The following is a 24787-nucleotide window of genomic DNA, read 5'->3' on the forward strand; positions in this document are numbered from 1 at the left end:
TGGGCTGTGGAGACAACCAGGAGTAAGTGAGGCAGTTTCCAGTGGAGAATTCCACCTGCATGAGCAAGCCTGGGGCTGGGAGCTTCAGATTTGTAATAGGAGAAAAACTGGCTTCCATGACGGGGAGAAGGGGAAAATGTCCAAAAAAAAAGAGAAATGAAGGGACGCATTCCAGACTCCTACTTAAACATGACAAGGACTTTGGTTTTTCACAAATTTGCCCCAGCCTCTGCTTCCTTTTCTTTTATGGGGACAAAAGCAGGAGCTTTTCAGATAAGAGTTTTGTTTGTGATGACAATTTCTGTTTTAAAAAGCGAAACAAGTGAAAATAGAACAAATTGGGCTAAAGTCTCCATTCTGGGTGTTATTCTAAAGCCTTCGTTTTCATAGAGCTGTATAGTTTATAAAGCATAACAATGAAACATCTTTCTGAAATTGTTATAATCTTTTTCCAAACAATTTAGTTTGGAGAAAAAAAAATCTCAGAAAGATTCTCTGCCTTCTCCAAGATCACATCGCTCGACAGTAGCGAAGCTGGGACGTAAGCCCATGTTCCTAAATCCAGCCTAGTGTTCTTCCCCTACACCACAGCAACCTGTGGGCCAGCAAATGCATAAATAACATTTTTGTTTTAATGCCATGAAAATTTAAATTTCTGATTTCAAATTGAAAGAAGCTCCCCATTTTCAGCTGGTAAAGCTGAGGCCCGGAGATGTTAAGTGATGCTTTTAGAGGAAGGGCTATGACTGGGTCATTGGTATTGAGGTGTCAGCTTTGCACAGCCTGCAGTTTGATTAAGAGCCAGTGGAAGAAAATTGAGAAAGTATAGAGATGTAGAAAATATACATTTTTCCTCTGCATTTCCTCCAGTTACTGTTCCCATCTGACTACATGCTCCTTTTGTGTCCTAGCACTCTTTTCCTCTCAGTGCTCAAGAACATTGCCCTAGCAGTTCTTTTCTCTTTGCCCCTTATGATCAGTTCCTTCTCTCCATTTGATAATTCTTATTAATAGACATATATGCTGTAATTTCTGCCATGTTTTAAATGACAAAATATCTTCTCTTTACTTCCTTATCCCCATCCAGGTGCTAACACACTTCCACGTTCCTATTTATGACAAGATTCCTTGAAAGAATTGTCTACACTTGTGATCTCTATTTTTTCCCATCATATTCTCTCTAAAGTCTACTCCAAAAAAGCTTTTACTCTCACCACTCCTTTGAAACCACCCATGTTGCAATCACCAATATCCTCACATTGCTAAATTTAATGTAATGGTCAATTCTCAGTCAATTCTCCTCATTTCCAACCCCTGGAAATGTTGGAGTGTCCCAGGGCTCAAATCACAGACAGCTCCTTTGGTGATCTTGTCCTGCATCCTGGGTTTAAATATCAACAATATGCTCATAATTTTGAAGTTTTCGTATCCAGGATGGGTCAGTCCTCTGAACTCCACATTCATATATCCAACTGCCCACTTGATATATCCTTTTCAATGAATAGGCAAATCAAACTTGGCATGATCAAATACTAACTCCTGGTCTCTATCGCCCCCCGCCCACCCTGACCCTGAATTCTGATACCTTGGTCTATGTCATACTTCCAGTTGATCAGGCCAAAAGCTCCAGGGTCATCTTTGATGTCTCTCTTTCACACCTCATATCCAATATATCAGGGGATCCTGTTGGTTTTTTCTTGAAAATATGTCCAGAATCTGACTTACCACTTCCACTGTTAGCATTCAGATCTCAGTATCTTACCTTGATTATTGCAATAGTCTCCTAACTGATCTCTCTGCTTCCTCCCTTTCCCTCTCCTGCAGTCTAATTTCAATACAATAGAAAGAGTGATCTTGTTAAAATGATTTTAGGTCCCGTTACTCCATTTGATGTCATCCCATTCCACTTAGAGTAAAAGCCAATAATTTTACCTTAGCCCATAACATCCTACACAAGTTGCCCTCCCACCTACCTTCTCTGATATCCCCATGCTCATGACTCTCCAGACATAACTGACCTCCTGGCTGGCTTTCATATATATCAGGCATGCTCTTACCTCAGGTCTTTCGCACTTGCCTTTCATTCCTTGTGCCTGGAATTCTCTAACCCCTATTATCTGCATAGCCTTTGCCTTCAACTCGTTCAGGCCTTTTCTCAGATGTCTCTTTATCAGCTCTTCTCTGACCATTTTTTTTTACAATTGCAATACCCTGCCCACCTGCATTCACTATCCCCTATTCCTGATTTTTCTCAGTATCATTTTATTGCCATCATGGCATATTTTATATATGTATATTTATACTAATATATATATATTATATAATATATATATTACTTCTTTGCTTATTATCTGCTTCCCCATCCCCACTAAACTGTTGTCTGTTTTTCTCACTGCAGAATCCTTTGTCAGCAGACCTGTTCTATACCTGGATGCCTGGATGAGGTGCCCTTGAGGATAATGCCTGACCTTTCTTGACCATCAAAACACTTTGTCAGCAGAAGTTAGGAGAAGTGGAGGTATGGATCTCATGCCACATATATTCTATTTGCTGGAAAGGAATAGCCCTTCTCACACATTCACCTACCGGACTTCGTGTCTGCATAGCCTCTTGTTGAGTCAGGAACTCATTTCTTGTGAGCCTTGTCCCTGTGAGTATCTTGACATGGTTGAGTTTCTGGGCCAACATTGCTGAGGACCTGGACCCTGAAGAGCACCTTGGGACACTCTGCCTGGGAAGCCAGCTGCCTGCCCTCAAATATATATACACGTGTGTGTGTGTATAAAATGGTTCTTAAATCCAGCTTCAGTAAGGTATATTAGAGCACATTTCTTTTTCATCTTGTCCCTAGCTTCTTAAGTGTAACTACAAATTAGCCCCGACAAATGAGGTGTATGGTCTATTTATAAGACATATTTGATTCTCTTGTGTGATGGGTAGTCTCAGTTTTAGTCTAATCAGATTTCAGACATATCCAGTGATGTATGAACTGGTGTGATGGAATCAGCAAAAGTCTATTTGTTTAGTGCTGAGGAGCTTCCTGAGGAGGAACTTAGGTTGAGGGAACAGTGATCCAGGCACAGAGAGTCTGGGGAGACAATGAAATCTTAGCATCTTAAGGGGGTAATTCTGAGAACATCGTGGTATCTGTCTCTTGTGTTTGTCTCCCTCTCTTGAGCTTGCCAGACTTATCTCAAGGAAAGCAAGACTGAGGCCCTTAAGTCAAAACTGAAAAAATAGTTTCATTAAAGTCTGCTTTAAACACTGGGACTCAAGAAATTCTCATGGAGGAGAAACATTATTTCTCACTTTACAAGAAACATGAGAGTCTTGACACTGCTGGGTTTCCAGTGACTTGGTGGAGGAGCTGGTAGGAGAGTGGGGGCCCACAGAGAAGTCAGGTGGCAGGGTCCCCCAGGAGGGCTGGAGGCTGAGCAGGGACATGCTGTTCCTGGTAGACACAGAGTGGGAGGGAGAAGAACCACACCACCCCATGAGAGCATACTTGTACCCAGCTACGTGAGATACCAGCTACTATGAGGGCTACAGGACATTGGAAGGGCATTTTGCAAGAGCTGAGACCCTTCATGACAGGTGGGCACAGGAATAAGTGGAACTTGGGTGTTATTAAGGCAATTCTATTTCTACCCAAATATGCCCACCTGAGAGGTAGCATAGCACTGTGCCAAACTCTAGTAGAAGGTTGCTGAGGTATGAAGTCCTGCTCCACCAGTTTACAAATGATCTGGCTAGGGACTATTACTGAACATTTCCAGGTCTTGGTTTCTTCATCTTTAAAATGGGTATGATGATGACAATGATTCTTACTTCTTAGGGTCATACGATGATTTTATTAGTTAATTCATATGAAACATTTAGAATGAAGCCTAGCATATAATGAATTATATATTAATGCTATTATTAATCTTACATAAGTTTTGATTTAAAAATGAGTGTAGAGTACCCATAAGAGTAATTATCACTTAATGTATGTTAGTTGCCATTCTTTCATGATGAACAAGCAAGTACTACATATTTTAAATTATTAAAATGACAGACATTTGTTGTTTAATACATTTTAAAATTATTAAAACAACAGAGAAAAAGAAGCACCCTCATTCTCACAAATGAATTTGTCTATACTGAGCCTGATCCCAAATCTATAAAGTATCTGCAGGAAGAAAGGAAATCAAAATCCTGAACTATGAAAGAAGGACCCTTTCCCTTACTTCATATCAGAGAGTAGAACATTTTCGAAAATTCACAGAAAGCTTTTTTTAGAACAGACCATTCAATTCTGAGAAGAAGGTTCTTAAAATTGTCTATAGTGTGTCCCTAAGCATCCTGAAGATTTTAAATAAGTTGTCACAGCAGCTCCACCCAGAGGCTGTTTCATCAAACCACAAAGTGACACTCCCAGCCCCCAAGTGTCCTGTGGAGAGCAGAAAGATGGCGGCTGGAGCGCTCACCCAGCGGGAATTGTTGCCCGCATCTGCTACGCTCCTTAGAATTTCTGGAGAGAAACACAGCATACTCCTGGCATGCTTCTGATGCAAAGGTGGGGATTTTAAGCTGCTGTAGCTTGTTAGACTTCTTTCTATCTTAAAGGCAAGGAATCTCTGTTAAGGTCATAAAGATCCCCCCTCCGCCCCCCCCAAAAAAGAATATAGTTTCGGAGGATATATTTTAGGGCATTTTATTCATACAGATGAAAAGAAAGGTGATTCCACCATGTGGCTTAAAAGGTATGTGATATTTCTGTGCAAATTGTCGAAAAATATGATGTTACCCAAAACATTATTTGTAAGAAGCGATGGCTGTGGGAAGAATAATAATAATAAAGCCTAAGACATAATTTTGAGAAAATTGAAGGCTAAGGCTGAGAAATAAATTGTTACTGGGATTATGCTAGTGTATCAGAACTGCCTCTATGACCCTATGACTCCTGAAACCTGAGAGCTTCAGGCAACAGAGGCCAGAGGCTCAGAACAACACTTGGGGACCTTTCTTTATGAAAGTGAAATCTACTTCCAGGGAGCCTCTTTCTCAACTCCTATTCACTCTCCATCTTTAGCAATCAGACTGTGGAATTCCGACTCACTGAGGTTACCTAAAACATCCCAATGGCCAAATCCAAAGGCCTGTTTTCCCACTGTTATATTACTAGATTCTGTCCAGCATTTTTCATTATTGATGCCTCTCTCCCCTGTCTTTGCTTGGGCTGCTATAACAAATACACCATTGACTTGTTGGTTTAAATAAGAAATTTATTTCGCAAAGTTCTGGAGACTGCCAAGTCCAAGATCAAGGTATTGGCAGATCCAGTGTCTGGCGAGGGCCCCCTTCCTGGTTTGCAGATGTCTGTCTTCTTCTTTTATCCTCACATAGGGGAGAGCAGAAAGAAAGGAAGCACGCTCTCATGCATCTCTTCTTATAAAAGTACTAATCCCATCCATGAGGGCTCCACCCTCAGAACCTAATTATCTCCCTAAGGACCCACTCCAAATATCATCACATTGGAGATCAAGCTTCAACACATGAATTTGGTAGGGGTACAAACATTCAGTCCACAGCAAAACCTAATCTCTCTCCCCACAGCTGCCATATCTGTCCTGGTTCTCCTCCTCTTATGCCAGGCTCCTTTCAGCCTCTTTCTTTGGTTCTTCTGTCTTCCCTTTTCTTTTTCCTAAAGAACCTAAAAATAGGTTCTTTTGGGTTGCAACTCTCACCTTTCTCTGCTACTTCCCAGACCACCCTATCCCAGGCTTGATTCTTAATTCCTGGACATCTGCAGCTGGATATTCCACAGGTAAATTGACAGGCACACACTAAATTCATCTTCAACCTCTCACACCCTCCTCAAATGTGCTACTGCTATGATAGTTCTCTTTTTTGGTCTTTGGAAATACTGTGCTTTGCAATGACTTTGCTGAATGTACCCCCTGGTGGCCAAGAGAAGGAATCACTGCAGACACACTTCACAAAAATTTTTCCACCCAGGGCTTCCATGCATTATAAGGTCATTGTCAAAGAAGCCAGAACAAAAAGAGTCCAACTGCTTTTATCCCTTCTCGGGAAAAGGAATTTTCATTCTCCACTCTCTCTATTATTCTGTGTCCTATGTGTCAGAAAATTTATGAAAATAAAAATAAAAAATAAAGGGCTTGACTTTTCTCCTGATAAAGTATCAAAATGGCAAACTATAAAAGTTTCCCCACCTCATCTTCTGCCTGCTCTCCTCACAACTGTATTTTCCACATGGAACAAGATGTCACTCATATATGCCAATGGATGTCATGGACAAACAAGGAACACAGAAAGCTCAGAACTTCTCAATGCTCATTGGCACTAGAACATAGTGGTATACTTGCTATTTTTCAGAGGTGGGATCTTGTGAATGAGACCACAATTTGGCACAGAAAGTAGTCATTGCCACTGAATTATTCACTTGGAACTTGTATTATTCACAGGGAACTTGTATTCTGGTGACTGGAAATATTCCAGTGTTGCTTTGAGCAAAAGGGACAATGACCACATCCCATGAAGCTCCATGTGATGGCTTTTTTGATATGTCAGCTTGGCTAGGTGACAACCCACAGTTATTAAATCAGACACTAATCTAATTGTTGCTGTAAAGAAATTTTGCAGAAGTAATTAAAGTTCCTAATCATTTGACTCTAGGTAAGGAAGATCATCTTGAATAATCTGGGTGAACCTGACTTGATTAGTTTGGAGGCCCTAAAAGCAAGGCTGAGGCTTCTGCAAAAGAGAGAAGAAATTCTGCCTGTAAAGAACAGCTTCAGCCCATGCTGTGGAATTCCAGTGTTTCTACAATTTTCCCTTTCTGACCGCCTGGCCTGTAGATTTACCTGCTTAGTCAGCCCCCAGAATTGCGTAAGCCAATTCTGGTGTATCAGTTTGTTAGGGCTGCCATGACAAAGTATCACAAACTAGGTGGCTTAGAACAACAGAAATTTATTGTCTCATAATTCTGGAGGCTAGAAGTCCAAGAACAAGGTGTCGGCAGGGTTGACTCTGTCTGAGGGCTCTGATGAGGAGTCTGCTCCAGGCCTCTCCTCTAGCTTCTGGTGGTTTACTGGCACTCACTGGTGCCCCTTGGCCTGTAGATGATGTATTGCCCCAACCTCTGCCTTCATCATTACACAATATTCTCCCTATGTGCGTTTGTCTCTCTGCTTCCAATTTTCTCCTTTTAATAAGGACACTAGTCATGTTGGATTAGGGCCCAGGCTAATAACCTCATTTTAACTGATTAACTCTATAACAACCCTGTCTCTAAATAAGGTCACATTCTGCGGTACTGGAGGTTAGGACTCCAGTATATTTTAGAGGAAGATGTAATTAAATCTATACCACCTGCTTCTCCAGTTGAACCCTGGATTATATCTGTGTGTATCACTTGGTACCAAAAACAGCTTACCAGAAACATTGGTTTGTCCATTTGGCACATCTCATGTCTCCAGAAACATTGATTCATCCTCTGATAAGGAGATGTTTAAATCTAGGTATATTGGGTATAAGTATGATACAATTACTCAGCTCCCACAAAGATGGCCAGGGTTGAAGATTTATCAGAAAATGATTTATGACGCTATTGTTAGAGTTCTGGGGCACCTCAGTCAGCTAGACTCTGTAGGTATTTCAAATGAGGAGTGGGGCATTTTAATTATAACGTGGCTTTGCCATCTGCAGCTGCTTAATACTGACAAGAATGAACAACTTGGAAAGCAGGTACCTGACTTTGTGGGGTTTGGAAAGAAGAATCATGGGTATGAGAATGTGTAAGGAAGCTGGTTAGGTAGTTCAGATGTCCAGGGTCTGGAACTGGTGAAGATACTTCATATTTCTATGTCTCTGTTATGTATTGCACACTTGCTTGTGGCCAAGTGTATCTTATTTGATTTAATCCTCACTGCATTCTTATTAGGGATGCATTGTTTTCCCTTAGTAGGGTTGAAATAAATGAGTCTTAGATGTCTCTTTCTTAAGATTACACATCTAGTAATGATCGGCCAGGATTCAGACATACAGTCACTCGTTCTTTGTGAACTCCATATATGTGAATTCACTTACTCACTAAAAATTATTTACAGCTCCAGAAGTGATAGTTATGTTGTTCTCAGGATCATTCATAGGCTTGTGAAGAGTGACAAAAAATAGACACACATGTTTCCAGATGAGGTAAAACAAGGCAATGTTTTGCCTTTTTGCAAACAAGTGTCCTTTTCATGGTCTATTCAGTAGCACTTTTTTTTTTTCAAGTCTGTTCTTTTTATTGGTGACCTCGATGTTTAAAATGGCCCCAAGCATAGTGCTGAAGTGCCATCTAGTGTTCCTAAGTGCAAAAGTCTGTGATGTGCCTCACATAGAAAACACACGTGTTAGATAAGCTTTGTTCAGACATGAGTCACAGTGCTGTTGGCCATGAATTTAATGGCCATGAATTCATTGTAATGAACCAACAATATATATTAAATAAGGTGTCTTTAAACAGAAACACACATAAAACAAGTTTATGTACTGATCAGCTGATGAAAATGTACCTTGCAGGCACCTAACCCTGTACATTTCCTAGGAGCAATGGCTGAGTATTCTCTTGTTCAGTGTCCATGGTGGCTTGATAGGATGTAATTATTGAAGATAGTGAGAATCGACTGTCTCCGTGTTGGGCGCTAAAGACTGCCCTCTAATTCACATCACAAGGATTAGAACTGGGAGCCAAAGAGTTGGTGAGTCTATCTTCTTACCTGCTTTAGGAATGAAGGAGACTGTAGCCTGAAAGCCCCTGAAGGTCCCATTTTCATCCGATTGGAAGCTGATGAGCATGATGCTGGAGGGGCTCAGCACAGGGGTGGGGACATCATAGCCACACACCCGAGCTTGTTGAAGGCCAGCCCAGGCAAGACATTGTCCAGCACCCAGCAGATACCCATGGCATTGGGGAGAAGAAAAAAGAAAATCGTCCTTCAGGTAATTGTTGAGAAATACGCTTTTCACAATTCATTTTCAAAATAAAGGCAGCTCACTCCTTAAACAGGTAATTAACACCAAGACATTTCAATTTGGTTTTCTCTCCCGAACACTCCCACACTCAATGATGTTAAGGGAACTGGTTCTAGCCTCAGGACTTGTTTCAGTGGAACTTCCCCCTTCTGGCTCCTAGTTTCCTCATGGGCCTTTCACATTTCAGTGGTTCTTTGATTCTCCCTCTTTCTATTCCTGCCCCCATAATGAAGAACACAAAGGAGTGATGGTGAGACCACAGGGAGGGGTGGAGGTGGTGCAGGAAGATGAAGGAAGATTGATCCGTCTCCTTTTCATTCCCATCTCAAGACTGGGTCCAAATGCAAACCAGAGCAAGCTGAGGCTCAGGGGACACAAACCTATTTCCTTCTTCCTTTCTACATCACTGTGCACTGTCACATAGTCGGAAGTGCAGTCTCCACTTTCTTCTATTTCCAGACTCTGAAATGAAAGCTGAGAAGACGTGAAGTTACATGCAGAGTAAACAATCTGAATGAATTACCTGACTTTGATTCAGCAGAAAAATTTGGATTGCTCAACTTGTTAGAGTAAGACTTTAGATGAGAAAGTTAATGGGGTATTCAGGAGTGGGTCAGATTACCAACAAAAGGATTCTATATCACAGGCTGTCTAACTTTTTGAAATAGCTACCAGATATGGCCTGAATCAAAGGGCAGGAAACTGTGCAAATATTTTAGCTTCCTAGCGACTCTAAGAGATTAAAAGAGCTACCGCATGGGGATTTTTTTCCCTGGAAGCAACTAGACACTCAACTCAACTAATTGCATATTCACAAAACTGCTTCTCTGGACATCTTAGTGTTGTTCACCTGGTTCCTGATATTTCATCTTGAACTCCTAGTTCTCCTGAATCAAGACTAAAATTGGTTGTGCCCCTTGAAGACCATGTCTTTCTACCCAGCAGGATATATCTGGCTATTCTTCTCACCTACTCTGTCCTGTTGCCACTGAATTTCCATGCCTCACAGCAAAATTCTGATAAGGCACAGATATGAGTGAGTCTAATTGCTGATATAAAACAAAGCATCATCTGAGCTACTGAAAGCATTTGCATAAGTGGGCTCAGAGTCAAATGTAGCAAGTCTCATGAATGTGCATGAAAAAGGAAATCCTTGTATGAGTTAGAGTTGATTTTGGATACTAAGCTTAAACGTAAACCTCAGCAAAATTCTCGAGTAGATTATTAAGCTGTGATGAGTAATGACCTAGAAAACAAAGGTGATCACCTGGAATCAACCTAGGTTCACCAAGAATAAATAATGACAAACTTTTTCTCATAGTTTCTGTAATCGTGATGCTTATTGGTAGCATATTTCATTTATCTCTATCCTTGACACCTGCATTTTTTGCTATCTTAAAAATTTGGCAGTGAATATCTTTATGCATTTACTTTTTTTCTTCTCTTTTATAATTCCCTGCATGGGGCACTTGTTTTGTGTCAGGAGAAGGGAGAACTATCTAGATAGAAGGAACAGTGTGAAGGAGAAACAAAGAAACAATAAAGAGTGATCTTGGAGCAGTTTGGTGAGCACTAGCCAATTGAATTTGAAGTGAAGAGTGCTGGGAAAGAGGGCAGATGAAATAGGAGTTCTGGTTTTAACACACAGTTTGGTGGGGATTCAATGGGACCCGGACTCTGAGCGAGATGCAAAAAGGACTGTGTGGATAAAACAAAACTGGAGGCAAATAATTACTAATGGTGAAGGTAGGCTTGGGGAGGGGGCATGTATCAGAAATAGGATTCATTCAAACATTTAAACCCTTACTGGGATACTTTCTGGGAAAGGGACCTTTTCACTCCAAGTCAAATGATGAGCATATTGCTATGACTTGTAACACCAATTTCCAAATTACTATCTTAGATGAGTTCTGCAAACTGACGCTGTCACTGGCAGGGTATGAGAACATCACTTCACTGATGCACAACACTCAACCTTTATTGAAGAGATATTTTTCAATCACTTCTGGCTCTGGCATTTTCAGATTTTCAACTAAATTTCCTCTTCTTCCTCCACCTGGAAACATGCTCACAACCTAAATTTTATCCTCCATCACTAATAAATTTTCCTTAATTCTGCTGAAATTTTTGTCCCAACTCTGTTTAAGTTTGAGGAACTTTTAGAAAGAAATCTATACCAACTGCCTCCGTATCATCTTTCCCCACTCATTCATAAAACCTGTGTGATCTTCTTTCTGCCATTAGTGTCTGACTTAACGTGATATTTCAGATACCACCAATCCCAGCTCCTCTCAGTTGTTCAATTTCCAGTCTAATTATTCTCCCTTTTTATGGAGGTATGTGGTGGGGACTGGACACTTCAGTTCTCATCTCTTGAAGTTCTAACTTAGTGTGGTATCCAAACGATTGGTCACATCTTTTTGTTTGGTTTGTGTTTTAAGTTAAAGGCTGCTTTCTCCAGGCTGTCATAAGAACACACCAATTTGTTTCTCCCACATCTCAGAGTTCTTTCCATCTCTTAAGTACATGAGAACGCTGGGGTCTCATCATCCCTCACTCCTCTCCCTTTTATTTTCTACTCTCCTTTCTCTCCATCTTACACTGTCTTGTTTTCAATTATTATTTTAAGAGAAAGACCTGTAAGAAAACGCCTTGTTCCAATCTCACCCTGACTGCACTTTCTTCTACCTCCTTGATGATATCTCTCTGTAGATGGTCCATTAGTGTTTAATGGACAAACAAGTAACCACAAACACTGCTAATCAAATGTGGAATAAACTCCATTTCCAGATGTTCAAAGGCCTCCATACATTGACTTCCGCCTTGCCTTCCACCGCCCACTCCAGGACACCTTAAGACCCTCTTAAACCAGCGATTCCCTGAGCCTGATCTGTGCTGGTTCCTCTAGGCTTGCTCTGTCCTCTCTGCTTGAAAGGCTTGATGATTTTGGCCTGATTGTCCTTGACTTTTGTTATCTATAACTTACAATGTGTTTGTGAGCAGTTTAATAAATAAGGAAGAAATGTTTGTTTCTGGAATGGACTAAGAAAGTCACCAACACATGCCAGCCGGGCTCGGTGGCTCAAGCCTGTAATCCCAGCCAGCACTTTGGGAGGACGCGAGAACGGGCGGATTCATCGAGGTCAGGAAGTCGAACCATCCTGGGTAACACATGAAAACCCCGTCTCTACTAACAAAATACAAAAAACTAGCCGGGCGGTGGGTCGGGCGGGCCGTCCTGTAGTCTCCAGCTACTTGGGAGGCTAGCAGGAGAATGGCGGGAACCCGGGAGGCGGAGCTTGCAGTGGCTGAGATCCGGTCACTGCACCTCCAACCTGGGGACTAGAGCGAGGACCTCGTACTCAACAAAAACAAAAAAAAAAAAAAAAAGAAAGTCGCCAGAACACAAAAGAATAATTTCTTTCTTTCTTTCTTTTTTTTTTTTTTTTTAGAGTTTCGCTCGGGTCTGCTTGCTGCAGCAACAGCGAGTGGGAGCACCGGGATCCCGGGCTTGGAACCCGACTACACCGGAATTTGTTTAAGAAAAATGGCAACAAACCAGACATGGAGGGAAATCGCCAGTTCGATAAGGCAACTGAAGAAAACGGAGTCGCAGGAGAAGAACACGCCTGCCGACCAAAAGGGGGGACCATTGACGCAGGAGAAGCGGAGTGAAATTTCCTTAAATCCTGGAGGATTCTCCTACCCCCGTCATCTTCGAGCCCCAGTCGTGGATGGGAGGAAGAGGCCACCTGCAAGATGGACACGACGCCACAGCTGCACTGTGAAACCTGGGCACCTCCGACGCCGGATGCCACCTGTGGGTCTCTGAAGGGACCCCCCCAATCGGACTGCCAAATTCTCCGGTTTGCCCTGGAATATTATAGAAAATTATTTGTATGAATAATGAAAATAAAACACACTTCGTGGCAAAAAAAAAAAAAAAAAAAGAGTTTCGCTCTTGTAGCCCAGGCTGGAGTGCAGTGGCACAATCTCGACTCACTGCAACCTCCGTCTCCCAGGTTCAAGCAATTCTCCTGCCTCAGCCTCCCAAGTAGCTGGGACTACAGGTGCCCGCCACTGTGCCCGGCTAATTCAATGCAAAGATTAAAGCAGCACTTTTTTTAAAAAAAACAAAAAGTAAAGAGCAGAGTGTCATCTAGTGGAAAAATGTGTAGTTGCAGGGGAAACTGGGCGGATCCATCATTCAGCAAGTATTTATTGACAGCTTTGTGTGTCAGGTGCCAGGTTCTAGGTACTGCAAATACAGCAGTGAATAAATCAGATAAAACCTCTGACCTCATGGTGCTTATGTTAGCTATTTTGTGAATTTACCATAGCTAAGTAAGCACAGCCAAAGTCAATACCTTAATTAGTTGATGTTTGGGGGCTTGAAAAATCCAGTCACAGTTAGCCATGTCACTGTAGTTTTCAGGATAGTTTAGACTCTGTATGAGGCCTTCTTCAAAAAGGACAGTTAAGTAACTGCAACCTGAATCTGAAACATAAGAAAAAGTCCAAACAGATGGCACCATTCAAATGAAGAAGAATTCTCACTGCTCTCCCTCCTGTCTCCTGAAAATGATGCATACCAATTGCATTTTCAGACATTGCCAACAAGAAAAGAGATAGTGCATGATTCTCCATAACTCTTCAGGCCCTCTCGACTCACTTGGATGGCAATCACTACGAGCTAGCAGGGTGAACTCAGGGTTGAGGGGGAGACTGTCCCCTGTTCCCTAGTTGGCCTGTGCCCCTCTCCCATGTGGAGCCAGCTGAGCCTTGGGAGAGGCGTCCCTGCCTCTCACCTAATTCCTATAGGGCCTAAGTTTCTACAGAAGGTGGGGATAGTACGTAATTAAAAGTAAATGGTTTTACCAGGAATGTAGTTTGGTTTAAGAGCTTTATAGGTAAGATTAAACCCAGCTGCATAATCTGTGGCATCAGAGATGAATTTCAGCCTTAGAGAATTAGAGCCAACAAGAATGGATGAAGGGAGGCTTTCTGCACAAAATTTTCCTGCAGGATGAGAAAAAAAGATTCTTTGTTCAGAATCTAGAAAATAGTCCCCCTTCAGTGACTTAAGAAGAACTGAATTTGCCATGATATTTCAGGAGTTGTCCAATCCTAAGTTTCTCAGTCTTGTCACAGTTGACATTTTGAGCCAGAACTTTGTGTTCTTGCTATCCTGCATCTTTTGTAGGATATTTGGTAGCATTCCTGGCCTCTACCAGTGACAATTCCTGCACTTGTGACAACTGAAAAATGCTTCTCAGTCATTGCCAAATGTGTCCTGAGGGTTGGGGGTACAGAATCACCTCCAGCTGAGAAACCACAGAAACGCCATTCCATTTCTGTTTCTTATAAGTAACCTGTCTCCTTCTCATGGCTGTCTATTTGTATTTCCCTTCTTAGCTTGATGAGGCAGGGAAAGGTCATTTACAGATGGCTCAGTGCCAGACATAAGATAACGAGGCCTCATTAAGCCCACTTGGCACCAGTTTCCATTTGACACTGTGAAAATCCACTCACCGATGGGTCTGTCTTCTAAAGAATACATTGACAAGTAATTGTGGTGACAAGACTCAACATCTAGGTGGGAAAAACTGAGCAACACATGCATATCCTCTGGTACCAGCAGGGTCCAGACACACCATCTGTAGGCAGATCATGGAGAGGGTGTTATTTCTAGACAGAAAATGACTATCACAGTCCAATTAGTGGCCACAGCCAGACTGGAGGTGGGAGTAAGGAGGAGGAGTGCAAAGGGGGTTACTCACTGCTTGCTCTCATAATATAGGTGGAGGCTTTCTGGGAAGTGCAGCTCCCCCTCAGCCCCGCTGACTGTGACATCCTGCTCACTGCACCAGGCTGGGAGGAAAAGCCAGGAGAGTCAGGGTTAGCTGTGTCGGCTAACCACAACAGCCCCTCCCTCTAGAAGCTGCAAACACCATAGCCTCCTGGTTCTTCTTGATGTACTCTTTGTTCTTCATGAAATCTTCTCCTGTCTTTGCTTCTATGATGCCTTTTTGGTTCCTTTTAGATCCTGCTTAACCTTGAGATTCTATGATTGGTTTTCTTTCTTTAACTCTTCTTTATTTTTGAGGCAGCGCCTCAGTCTCTCACCCAGGGTGGAGTGCAGTGGCACGATCACAGCTCACTGCAACCTCAACCTCCCAGGCTCAGGCAATCCTCCTGCTTCAGCCTCTCAAGTAGCTGAGACCACAGACTCACACCACCACACCCAGCTAATTTTTTTGGAGAAATTATTTGAGAGATGGAGTCTCACTTTGTTGCCTAGGCTGGGTCTTGAACTCCTGGACTCAAGCGATCCTCCCACCTGGGCCTCCCAAATTGCTGTGATTACAGGCATGAGCCACCTCTGGCCCTTTACTCTTCTTTTGCTGACCTCATACTTTATTCTATAAGTGCAGGTATTTCCCAGGTTCTAGCCTTCATCCTCATATGCTCTCTCTCTATGATCCCTTGGACCAGTTTCATTCATACACTCCGTTTCAGACGTCATCTCTACATTTCTGAACTTCAGACCTGATTTTTTATGATGGTTTCTTAGATGTCTCCCTCAGAACTCAATGTGCTACAAATAGAATTCCTTGGGTCAGCAAAACTGCACCCACTTCTGATTTTATTATTGTTGTGCACCCTTTTCTTAGTCTCTAGTGCTCAAAACTTTGATACTATCTTCTCCTCCTCCTTCTTCCTTACAACCTTTCATCTAATTGGCTCCCAATCCTCATTTCTTGTTTCTATTCCTTCCTTTTCATTCTGTGGACATTGCCTTGGTTCAAGCCTTCACTTCTTGTCTCTAAAACTAATGCAGAATTTCATACGCCTATGCATTTGTCCCCTCACAACCCATCCCGTACGTGCTGCTCTTATGCTATTAAAGTATAGTTCAAATCTACTTATCTAATTAATCAGCTTTCTATTACTCAATCATATCCAAACTTTTTTGGCTGGCATTTAAAGTTTCCATAGTTTGATCTCAAGTTATGTTTCTATTCTTCTCCCTTATAAATCCTCATCACATGCCCTATGCTTTTGTTGCTTTAGCTGATTTATGCCCTATATTTTTTTGTCTTCATCTTTAAGATCCTTCCTTTAATAAGGATGATTCCTTGAGCTGGAATATTTTTCTTTACCCATATTCCATTTCCACCTGACAAAATCCTACTCCTCCTTCAAGGTGCAGCCTCAAAGATGTCTGTGCATCAGAGCTCCCCTGTGAGTTTGTTTCCAACTAGAAGCAGCCTCTCACTCCTCTGAGCTCTCAGGGTACTATTTTTCTATATTGCTCTTTGTAGATCTTTCCACAGGTTCAAAGAACCACTGAATGATTTGAACTAAAATGTCTTAGAGACCATCTGGCCCACGCTATTTTCTTTATGGATGAGGGCCAGAGTTAGGAAAAGGCTCACCCAAAGTCACAGAGTGAATTCATTGCAGGATCGCAACGGAACAAAGGGGATGAGACCCTATATAAGTAGGGACACTTTCAGGGCAAGGCGTGTAGCTTACTGACCACATCAGCACTGCCTTGCCCTGTTTCCTTGAGTCTCTGATTCCAAGCTAGTGTTTGGCAAAGGTTGACTGAATTGGGGCAGAGCTCTGGATTGCTAAGAAATGAAATGGGAGGGCAACTGGGGCTTCTGCCGGGCATGGGCTTGCCTGGACTGGCTGGGAATGGCTGTAGGTGCTCCAGGTGGTAGTTTTAGACCTACTGAGCATGGAGCGCTCTTGGAGAGGAAGACTTTAGGAACTGACATTCAGAAATGCTACATGTTAATTTGTGCTCCCGATGGAGCAGCCTGCAAGGAATACCCACCTCTGGAGCTCTTTCTCCGATTACCTGGGAAAAAAAAAGAAAGATGCAATTGAAAGCCTGTGGTATCCTGAACAATACTTCAAGAAGTTAGCATCTCCTTGGTGCAGAAGAGATTTTTAAGTCAATATGCAACTAATAAAAATCTAATCTGTGGAAAGAAGGGAAGGGATAAATGGATAAAGTAGGAAAGGGGCTCTGGTGTTTTAAAATGATTTAATTCTCTTTATTGAGTGGGCTAATAAGAAAGAGTAATTAACTGGAGGTTTCACAGAGCAAGGGGGTCATTTTACATAAGAACAGAGGCTAGAGTTGGAAATAATTTGTCCATAACTATAAAAGAGTTGCTGGGTTAAATAGGTAAAACTTTGAGGGCTCAGATACCTGCCACTGTACAATACACTTGAAAACAAACTCAAACCCTTACTAAACTTAATTTAAATTAACTTCTTTAGAAAAGGATAAAGGCCTTTTTGAGGTTGGAAGCCACCAGATAAGAAAACAATTAAGCTGGATTTGGAGGTAGCAAAGAAGTTGCAATGAGTTCACTAGTCTATCATAAGGGTATACACTTGTCCCTCAATATCTGTGGGGTGTTGGTTTCAGAACCTTTGCAGATACCAAAAATCTGAGGATGCTCAAATCCTTAGATTAAACGGCATAGTATTTGCAGATAACCTAGGCATGTCTTCCCCTATGCAGCACGCTAAATTGTCTCTGGAGTACTTGCCATACCTAAGACAATGTAAATGCTATGTAAGTAGTTGTTATACTGTATTTTTAAAAATTTGTATTGTCGTTATTATTTTATTGTTATTTTTATCGTTTTATTTTCTCTAAATATTTTTGATCCACAGTTGGTTGAATCTGCTGATGTGGAACCTGCAGATATGGAGGTCTGGCTGCATGTACATCCTGGCTTTCTCAGACTTACTGTACCTGGATCTATGCCAGGGATTCTCAATGTGGGTACTATTAACCTTTTGGTTGGGATCATTCTTTGTTGTGAGAGGCTGTCCTGTACTTTGTAGGATGTTTAGCAGCATCCAAGGCCCCTACCCACTGGACACCAGAGCCACTCCTCAGCCCTGCCAGTTGTGACAATAAAAATGTCTCCTGATACTGTCCCTGGGGGCAAAATTGCCCCTGGTTGATAACTACTGATCTGTTATAGTTTGCTGGATTTTGTTGAGAAGTAAGTGGTGAAAGCATATGATCAACTGAGATAGTTTCAATTAAAGACCAGTTTGAGAAGGTCTAGGATGGATGGATTCATTTTTCATTGAATATTTGCATGCTGCTCCACATACCATATTTTACTCTTGTTTTATTCAGACTTGCTAAATCTCACAATCCTTGTGTGCTACACTGAGAACAGAGGTAGAGCCCCTCTGTTCAGGTGTTCTGATTTGCCAAGACTCAGATGATGCTCTCTCTGACCCTAGCAGAATGGCAGCTTCTCAACCTTGTATGATGGCTTAGTTACCAGTTTGGATGTGTTTGTGGATCCAGGGAAGCACTTTACTAAGGTCCGTGAAGATTCCAGGGGATCCTTGATCATTTTTCCTCACATTGTTTCTCCAGCCTCGACCACAGCCCAAACCCCAGGAAGTCACACCAGCCAGAGTCCAGGCCCCCCTTTTATTCCGGCACATGAGTGAACCTCCTGAATCTCCCTGCAGAGGGAAAAAGCCTCTGTTAGCACCACTGTCAGTGTCTATGCCCCAAAGTGCTCACTTTTTCCTCACAAGGATGCTGGAGGAGGATCAATGTCATTTCCTCACTTCTGATAATTTAGACTCGGGGTCCTGTGTCTGAAGATCCCAGCACAATTCCCGTATGATCCTCAAATATCACTGGAACCCAACAATCCCACCTCCCTTTTCCTCATCGATGGCTTTCATCAAAGTAGCAGACTTTCTTCTTTCTCTCATCTCATGCTGTAGACTCAGAGAAGTCTTGGCCAGCAATGAGACTGACTTCAGGCCTTGGTTAGTAGGAAGAATGGAGGCAAAGTGTAAAGTTTCCGATGTCCACAAACTGGAAACTTCTAAATAGAAAAGAGTCAGCCATCCTTCAGGAATGGGAGAACCCCGAGTTCATTCTTGGCATTATCTCTGTTATTTGGTCTTTTGGAAAAAGCAGAATACTTCTTTTAAATCGCACTTCCTGCTAAAAACAGATTGTTTCCACTGTCCGTTTATTTTGACGTAACCTCCCTTGGTACTCCTAACCCTTCCTTCCAGATTCCTGTCTTACCTGGGATCAGTCTTCCTGCAGCCGCTCACCTGTTATCAGGTGAGCCTCTTAGGGAAATGGTTTGGATCTACCATTTTTCTCATACTCTTCACTATTTGACCCCTATATCTTCTTCAAGACTATTCTTTATTCTATCTCTCCAATATACTTTCTAATTAAATTAAATTTCACTGAAATTTAAGAAAACTAGAAGAAAACAAAACCAAGGGAAGCCTTGCCTGGGGCCTGACAGCCCCGCAGCTCCCACCCACCTGACATGCGTCTCTCCCTCCATCAGGAAAGCCTGTGCAAAGAAAGGTCTCCCCACTGATGGGCCTCTTTAGTGTTAACAGAGCTGCCATACACTCTTCCCAGGTCAAAATAGGCAGATTCACTTCCTGCAAGACTTGTGAGAGATCGCCATCTGAAAAACATAGAGATGGAAGCCCCAGCAGGAACTCTTTCACCCTGTCTGAGTTGAAGATGCATCATTTGTGTTTGTGTCACTTGGAAAGACTTGAATTTCTAAGTACAATGTGGCATTCTCTATCTTTAAAAATGTATGCACAATTGTCTTTAAAAAATTGATTAAAAATTCCATTTTCTGATTACCCATCAGAAAGTTCTGACCTTTGCCTAAGAGGAATGGCACACAAGTTCTTACCTTCAGTTAAGCGGCCCCAACCTGCAGTTGTACAAGTAAAACCAGCCTCAAACTGCTCCCGCAGCTCTGGAAGACATATGGGTCCCACAAAATGGTCTGAAGAAAAGAGCAAGGTAGGGCTTGTCTTATTCATGGAGGAGAGGACACTATAAAGCCACTTACCAGTTGGTATCCAGGTGGTCCCCTAAAGACCTCGTAAGAGTGGTGATAGCTTTGCCTGGCACCTCCAGGGGTTACTTGTCAGATCAAGAAAACCCTCTCCTGACTCCATGTAATACTATCTCCAGAACCACAACCAAAAAGAGTTTCAGGTAGGACCCCCAAGCCCAAATCCCTGTCTCAAAGTGCATGACCCAGAACATATACCGTAGAAAATGTGCTATGGCACAGAGGTTATAGAGAATTTGGGGTAGACAATTCAACATGATCCTCAAATGTTTACCAAATTGGAAGGCTCCAGCCATCTTTAAAAGGGCAATATCATAGTCCATTGGTTTCTTGGTGGAGAAATGTGGATGTATGATGACAGTTTCAATAGTGAGAGTTTGCTCTCCCGGCTCTGTCTGGCTTAAGTCATATTCTCCAGCAGTAACATTCAAAGTTGACACAACGTTTCTATGGAAAGCAAACAGTAAAATGAATGAATTTCATTGTGCCTCTGAATACAGTTGCAATGGTTGACACACCGGCTTCTTTAAAATGATAGGGATAAATAATATGGGGTGTGAGGCTGCTGAGCAGAGAAAATGAGAATAATTCCAGCACTGTTAGAAAAAAATTCAGAGATTCCAACTTCCAGTAGAGGACTAGTGAAGAGTGGGTTCATATAGAGCCAAGGATATGATGAATTTAATACTTTGCAATATTATTTGAAAATATCTAGAGAGGCACATACATTATAGTTCAGGTCTCTACAGCTATAGTGGAGTTTACCCTGGGAGGTTGACCTGACCTAATATCAGTGAGATCCTTTGGGAATGATTTGTGATTCCCAGTAAACATGCTACTTCAGTGTCAGAGATCCTATGCTTAGTGTATATTATAAAGCACAGACTGTGTTATAACTAACTAATGTTATCTGAAAGGAACTTGGTGGGATGCATTGAGATAGATAAAGACTTCAGCTTGCCATCCTTTGAGACCCTTCATTCCCAGAAGTGATGCTTCTATACAAAATTGAAAAAGGCATGTTTTCTCTGGTTATACTTCCCTGACTCTTGGCCAAATTAGGTACCTAACTTAACACATAATGTCTCTCTTACCTACCACTTGCCACATTGCTGTGAGATGATCGGTTGACTCTTTTCAAAAGAAGAGTCAAGTCTCTGGGGGCAGAAATCATGTCTTAGTCATTTTGGTATCTTTGGTATCTAGCACAAAGTAAACATCCAGGAAGTGTTTGCAGACTTGAAATGAAAGAATGACTATATGGGAACATGATCTTGATTACAGCCTAGTATATGCCCAGAACATAGCCAATAATAGGATATTTGGATAACACAAGAAAGTGGGTAAAGGGAAGTTGTTGGGTTGAATCCCAGAGAGGCAGGATCAATGGGAAAGAAGACAGGGAGCCTACTTTCTATTTTCCTGGATCCCCTTTGTTTTCTTTTATCCATTTCTTCAGATGCATAATGAACTAGATAGTTTTTCACTGAAATTTAAGAAAACTAAGAAAACGCTCACAAATCCTTCTTTATAATGCTCTTTTTTTTTCTGATTTGGATAGTATTATTAACTTCCAGTTATTTTAAGTAAAAATGAATTTTGCCTCTGAAAAGAATATATGTCATCGACCAAGTGCCACCTGACAGTGTCACCCAGCCCCATTTGTGTCATGCAATTAGGATGTTCCTCTATTAAAGCAATACTCACCCATCACACAGGTCCATGTCTTAATAGAGTTATTGCTGATAATTCCAAGGGAGAGGAAATGGTGGTCTGATCTTCACCCATGAGCTAGACCTTTCTTACCTGTTTGCAACGCAGTGAGCCGCTGTGATCACCCACTGTGGCGAGACTATGCTTCCTCCACAAATATGCTTCTGTCTTTGTTTCAGAGACACCTAAAATGCAAATACCTTAAATGAAAGCAAGTTCATGCTCTGGGATCCCCCTAAACATGGTGATGAAGCCTATTCTCAAAACCAGACTCAGATATCTCACTCGTAAATATCGAGAATCATGAACTGTGAGAAGTTCACACACTACCGCTCAGAAAGAAGAGTGGTGCTGGCAACCCTGGTCTAGATGAAAGGTAGTTAATTTGAGATGATTGGCTGTAAGTATGTGTCAACAGAGGTAGTAGTTAGAAGCGTTGGGATGTATTTACTTATTTTTATAACACTGTTGACGCAGACCTGTTGTTCTAACAATATGAACAGTGTCTGTGAATGAAGATAAAAGAGTATAAGATATAGCAGAGTCTAGCTGAAGAGGTTTGGAAGAAAGGCAAGGTGAGGGCTGGGGAGCCTTTCAACACATCCTCCAATTTCTCTAAGCCTCTTAGGAAAATTGTTTGGATCTACTGCTTTGCTCATACTCCTAACTCTTTGACTCCTATAGCTTCTTCAAGCCTCTTCTTTACCCTACCGCTCCAATATGCTTTCTAATTTTTGCTTATCCTATTTCGATATTTGACTTGATTCTAAAATGATTTACTATGTACAAGTAAATACTTTTTCTTATGACATTCATCACATGCCATGATGACTCTTCTGTGTCTTTCAACCCAACTAGGCTGTAGACTCCTCAAAGATATAAACTTAACCTTAGAAATATCTATAACCATAAAATCTAGCACAGTTCCTGATGCATAGAAGTCCTTGAGACTCACTTGCCAGGGATAGGAACCCTTCTCCACTTGGCTTCCTCCAAGAATGCGACTGAAAATGTTAAAATAATTCCAAGGCTGTACCTTAACCAGACTCCGCCCACAACTGGGAGCTGAGAAAAAAACGAGACAAACATTAAATGATTAGATAGCTTCTAGGATTGAGGTAATATCTTCACTATTTTACCCCTGAAACTGAGTCTGAGACTATAGTGTATGGTGCCCAGCACACAGACAAATATCAATAAATCTTTATTGGGTTTAATTCTTTTGAGGGATGGAAAGTGACAGGTTATTTAAGGAGAGTGGAGTGAAGTGTCCTGATTCACAAGCAGGTACCTGGATAGAGGTTTGCTAGGTAATAGAAGAAAAACCTCCTTTCTCTTTATGTAAAATACTTTATCCCTGAAAACGTTGTTTTTATTTCTTTGCCCTCAATGGGTTTTCTGACTCCTCAGCCAAGGGATAGGCTAGATTAAGGATGTTTGTCACCACCTGGTAACTCAAGGATGGCACATCTTCTGTCCCTCCTGGAGGTCATCCTTTTCCATATTTCGAAGGAGGATTAGAACTAGCCTTGCCTCATGATCACCATGCTTCACTGCCTACCTAAATTCTGTAATTCTTATTCCTAAGCTTGCAGATCACCTCAACTAGGAGGTCTTCCTTGATTTCCTCAAAGTGGGGTTGCCTCTCCCCTGTGTTGTGTAGCATGCTTTCTTCACCCCTTTTACAGTTCTCGTCATGCAGAATTGTGATAATGAATTATTTGCCTCCATCATCGGACGATTAACTACTCGAGGGAAAAAAAAATTGCCTTATTCACCTCTGCATTTCTAAGGTTTAGCTTAATTCTTGGCATAAGTAAGCACTTAGAAACACTGGATGGACGAACAAATGATTTTTCTTGAGAACACATCCTTAAGAGCATAGCTATTTAGATCAACATGTTAAAGCATTCAAAGCTCTTTCATACAGCTTCTCGTTTAATGCCACTCTATGCCTATAAATAAAGCACTGTTATCCCCACATTGCAGATGAGAAAACTAAGAATCAAGGAGATGCACAGCTGAATAATGGCAGAGCATGAATGTAACAATAAGTGTTTTGATCCTGAACCCAATGCCAGGATGACATTGGATCAAAAGCTTATTTTCTAACTGTTTCAGTCGAATGAGTCATAAATACTTTAAATACAAAATTTACAATTTCCCGAATTCACTAAAGCAAAGTCAGAAAATGTGTTGATTCTCAGGGTTGGCACAAGTCTGACCAAGGAGAAGTCTGCCAAGAACTGTTTTCAGCTTAAGTTAGTTGAAAGGGAAAAAAAGACCATTTATAATATACTACAGTGAACATCATATTTCTCAGCAAGATGATTTTGCAAAAGATTAAAAATGCTTCCAAATCCATGCTGATTTCCAGACTTTGCTCTATGAATGAAGATGGGATTATGTAATGGGTCCAAGTAAGTGAACAATCTCAGTTCACTTAGGGAAACTAAGTGAAGAAAACAGGGATTGTTCACTTAATTGGATACATTAGTTGCATTCTATAAATGTTTCACCCTGTGTCCTATGCTGATTGCAGGAGACAAGTCCGAAATAATTGTTTAAAAACAATTAGATAACCAAAATATATTTGCTTCTCCTATTTTCCCAAAGAAACATGGAGTGGAGTTGTGATGTCCATTGCCATCAAAGGTTCAGACAAAGGTAATTATAGAGTTCATTTGAAACTTACCTTTGGGGAGCAAAAGAGTTGCAGATTTACCTTGTTCAAAAAAGACTATTCCTAGTAGTAAAATCAGCTTGTTCCTGCTTATAAGCATTTTGAGATTCACAGTTTTCCCCTGAAATTTTAGAGAGACTACAGCAAAGAAAAATAGGAAGCCTTGGGATTCCAGAATAAGCCAATTTAAAACAAGTTTATTCATTAACCAAGACTTGGTATATCAAGCATGTCCATCTGATGTTTCCGAATGTAGTGTTTCGCAAAGATCTTTTGCAAGACGTGGAGAAACAACCACAGAAGCAAAGTCTTGATCAAACAATTTTACATATCCTATTACGCCTACATCAATTAGTTGATTCCTCCAGAGTATATCTGGCTAGCAAAGTGGTTAGCATGTAAGGTTTGCATTTGCAAACATTACTTGCTCCTTTGTGGAGCTTACTACTTTCTA

At 41.5% G+C, this 24787-nt stretch overlaps 1 protein-coding gene across 1 annotated transcript; it reads right to left on the minus strand.

The window, feature by feature from the left end:
* Positions 1 to 7472: 7472 nt before the first annotated feature.
* OVCH2 (ovochymase 2) lies at positions 7473 to 24433 on the minus strand. The gene is made up of 15 exons (XM_017891641.1): positions 24346 to 24433; positions 22606 to 22715; positions 21744 to 21835; positions 20212 to 20384; positions 19770 to 19865; positions 19378 to 19529; positions 18354 to 18543; positions 16871 to 16894; positions 14805 to 14895; positions 14557 to 14681; positions 13903 to 14043; positions 13392 to 13522; positions 9405 to 9498; positions 8769 to 8900; positions 7473 to 7555 (listed from the first exon to the last, which is right to left on the minus strand). The coding sequence occupies exons 1-15, from the start codon at positions 24431 to 24433 to the stop codon at positions 7473 to 7475; spliced, it is 1722 nt and encodes a 573-aa protein (XP_017747130.1).
* Between the last annotated feature and the right edge of the window lie 354 nt (positions 24434 to 24787).

The sequence above is a fragment of the Rhinopithecus bieti genome, unplaced genomic scaffold (genome assembly GCF_001698545.2).
Source record: "Rhinopithecus bieti isolate Rb0 unplaced genomic scaffold, ASM169854v2 scaffold_21601, whole genome shotgun sequence".
Classification (NCBI taxonomy): Eukaryota; Metazoa; Chordata; class Mammalia; order Primates; family Cercopithecidae; genus Rhinopithecus; species Rhinopithecus bieti.

Excerpts from the sequence above, each read along its gene's own strand:
- OVCH2 (XM_017891641.1), bottom strand. The coding sequence starts at position 24,433 with ATGCTTATAAGCAGGAACAAGCTGATTTTACTACTAGGAATAGTCTTT. Across the intron at positions 19,866-20,211 it reads GGCTGGAGCCTTCCAATTTG|ACCATTTTGTGGGACCCATA; the intron begins GTAAACATTTGA and ends TCTTTTCTTCAG. Across the intron at positions 16,895-18,353 it reads CCACAAACACATCCAAACTG|GTAATCGGAGAAAGAGCTCC; the intron begins GTAACTAAGCCA and ends TTTTTTTCCCAG.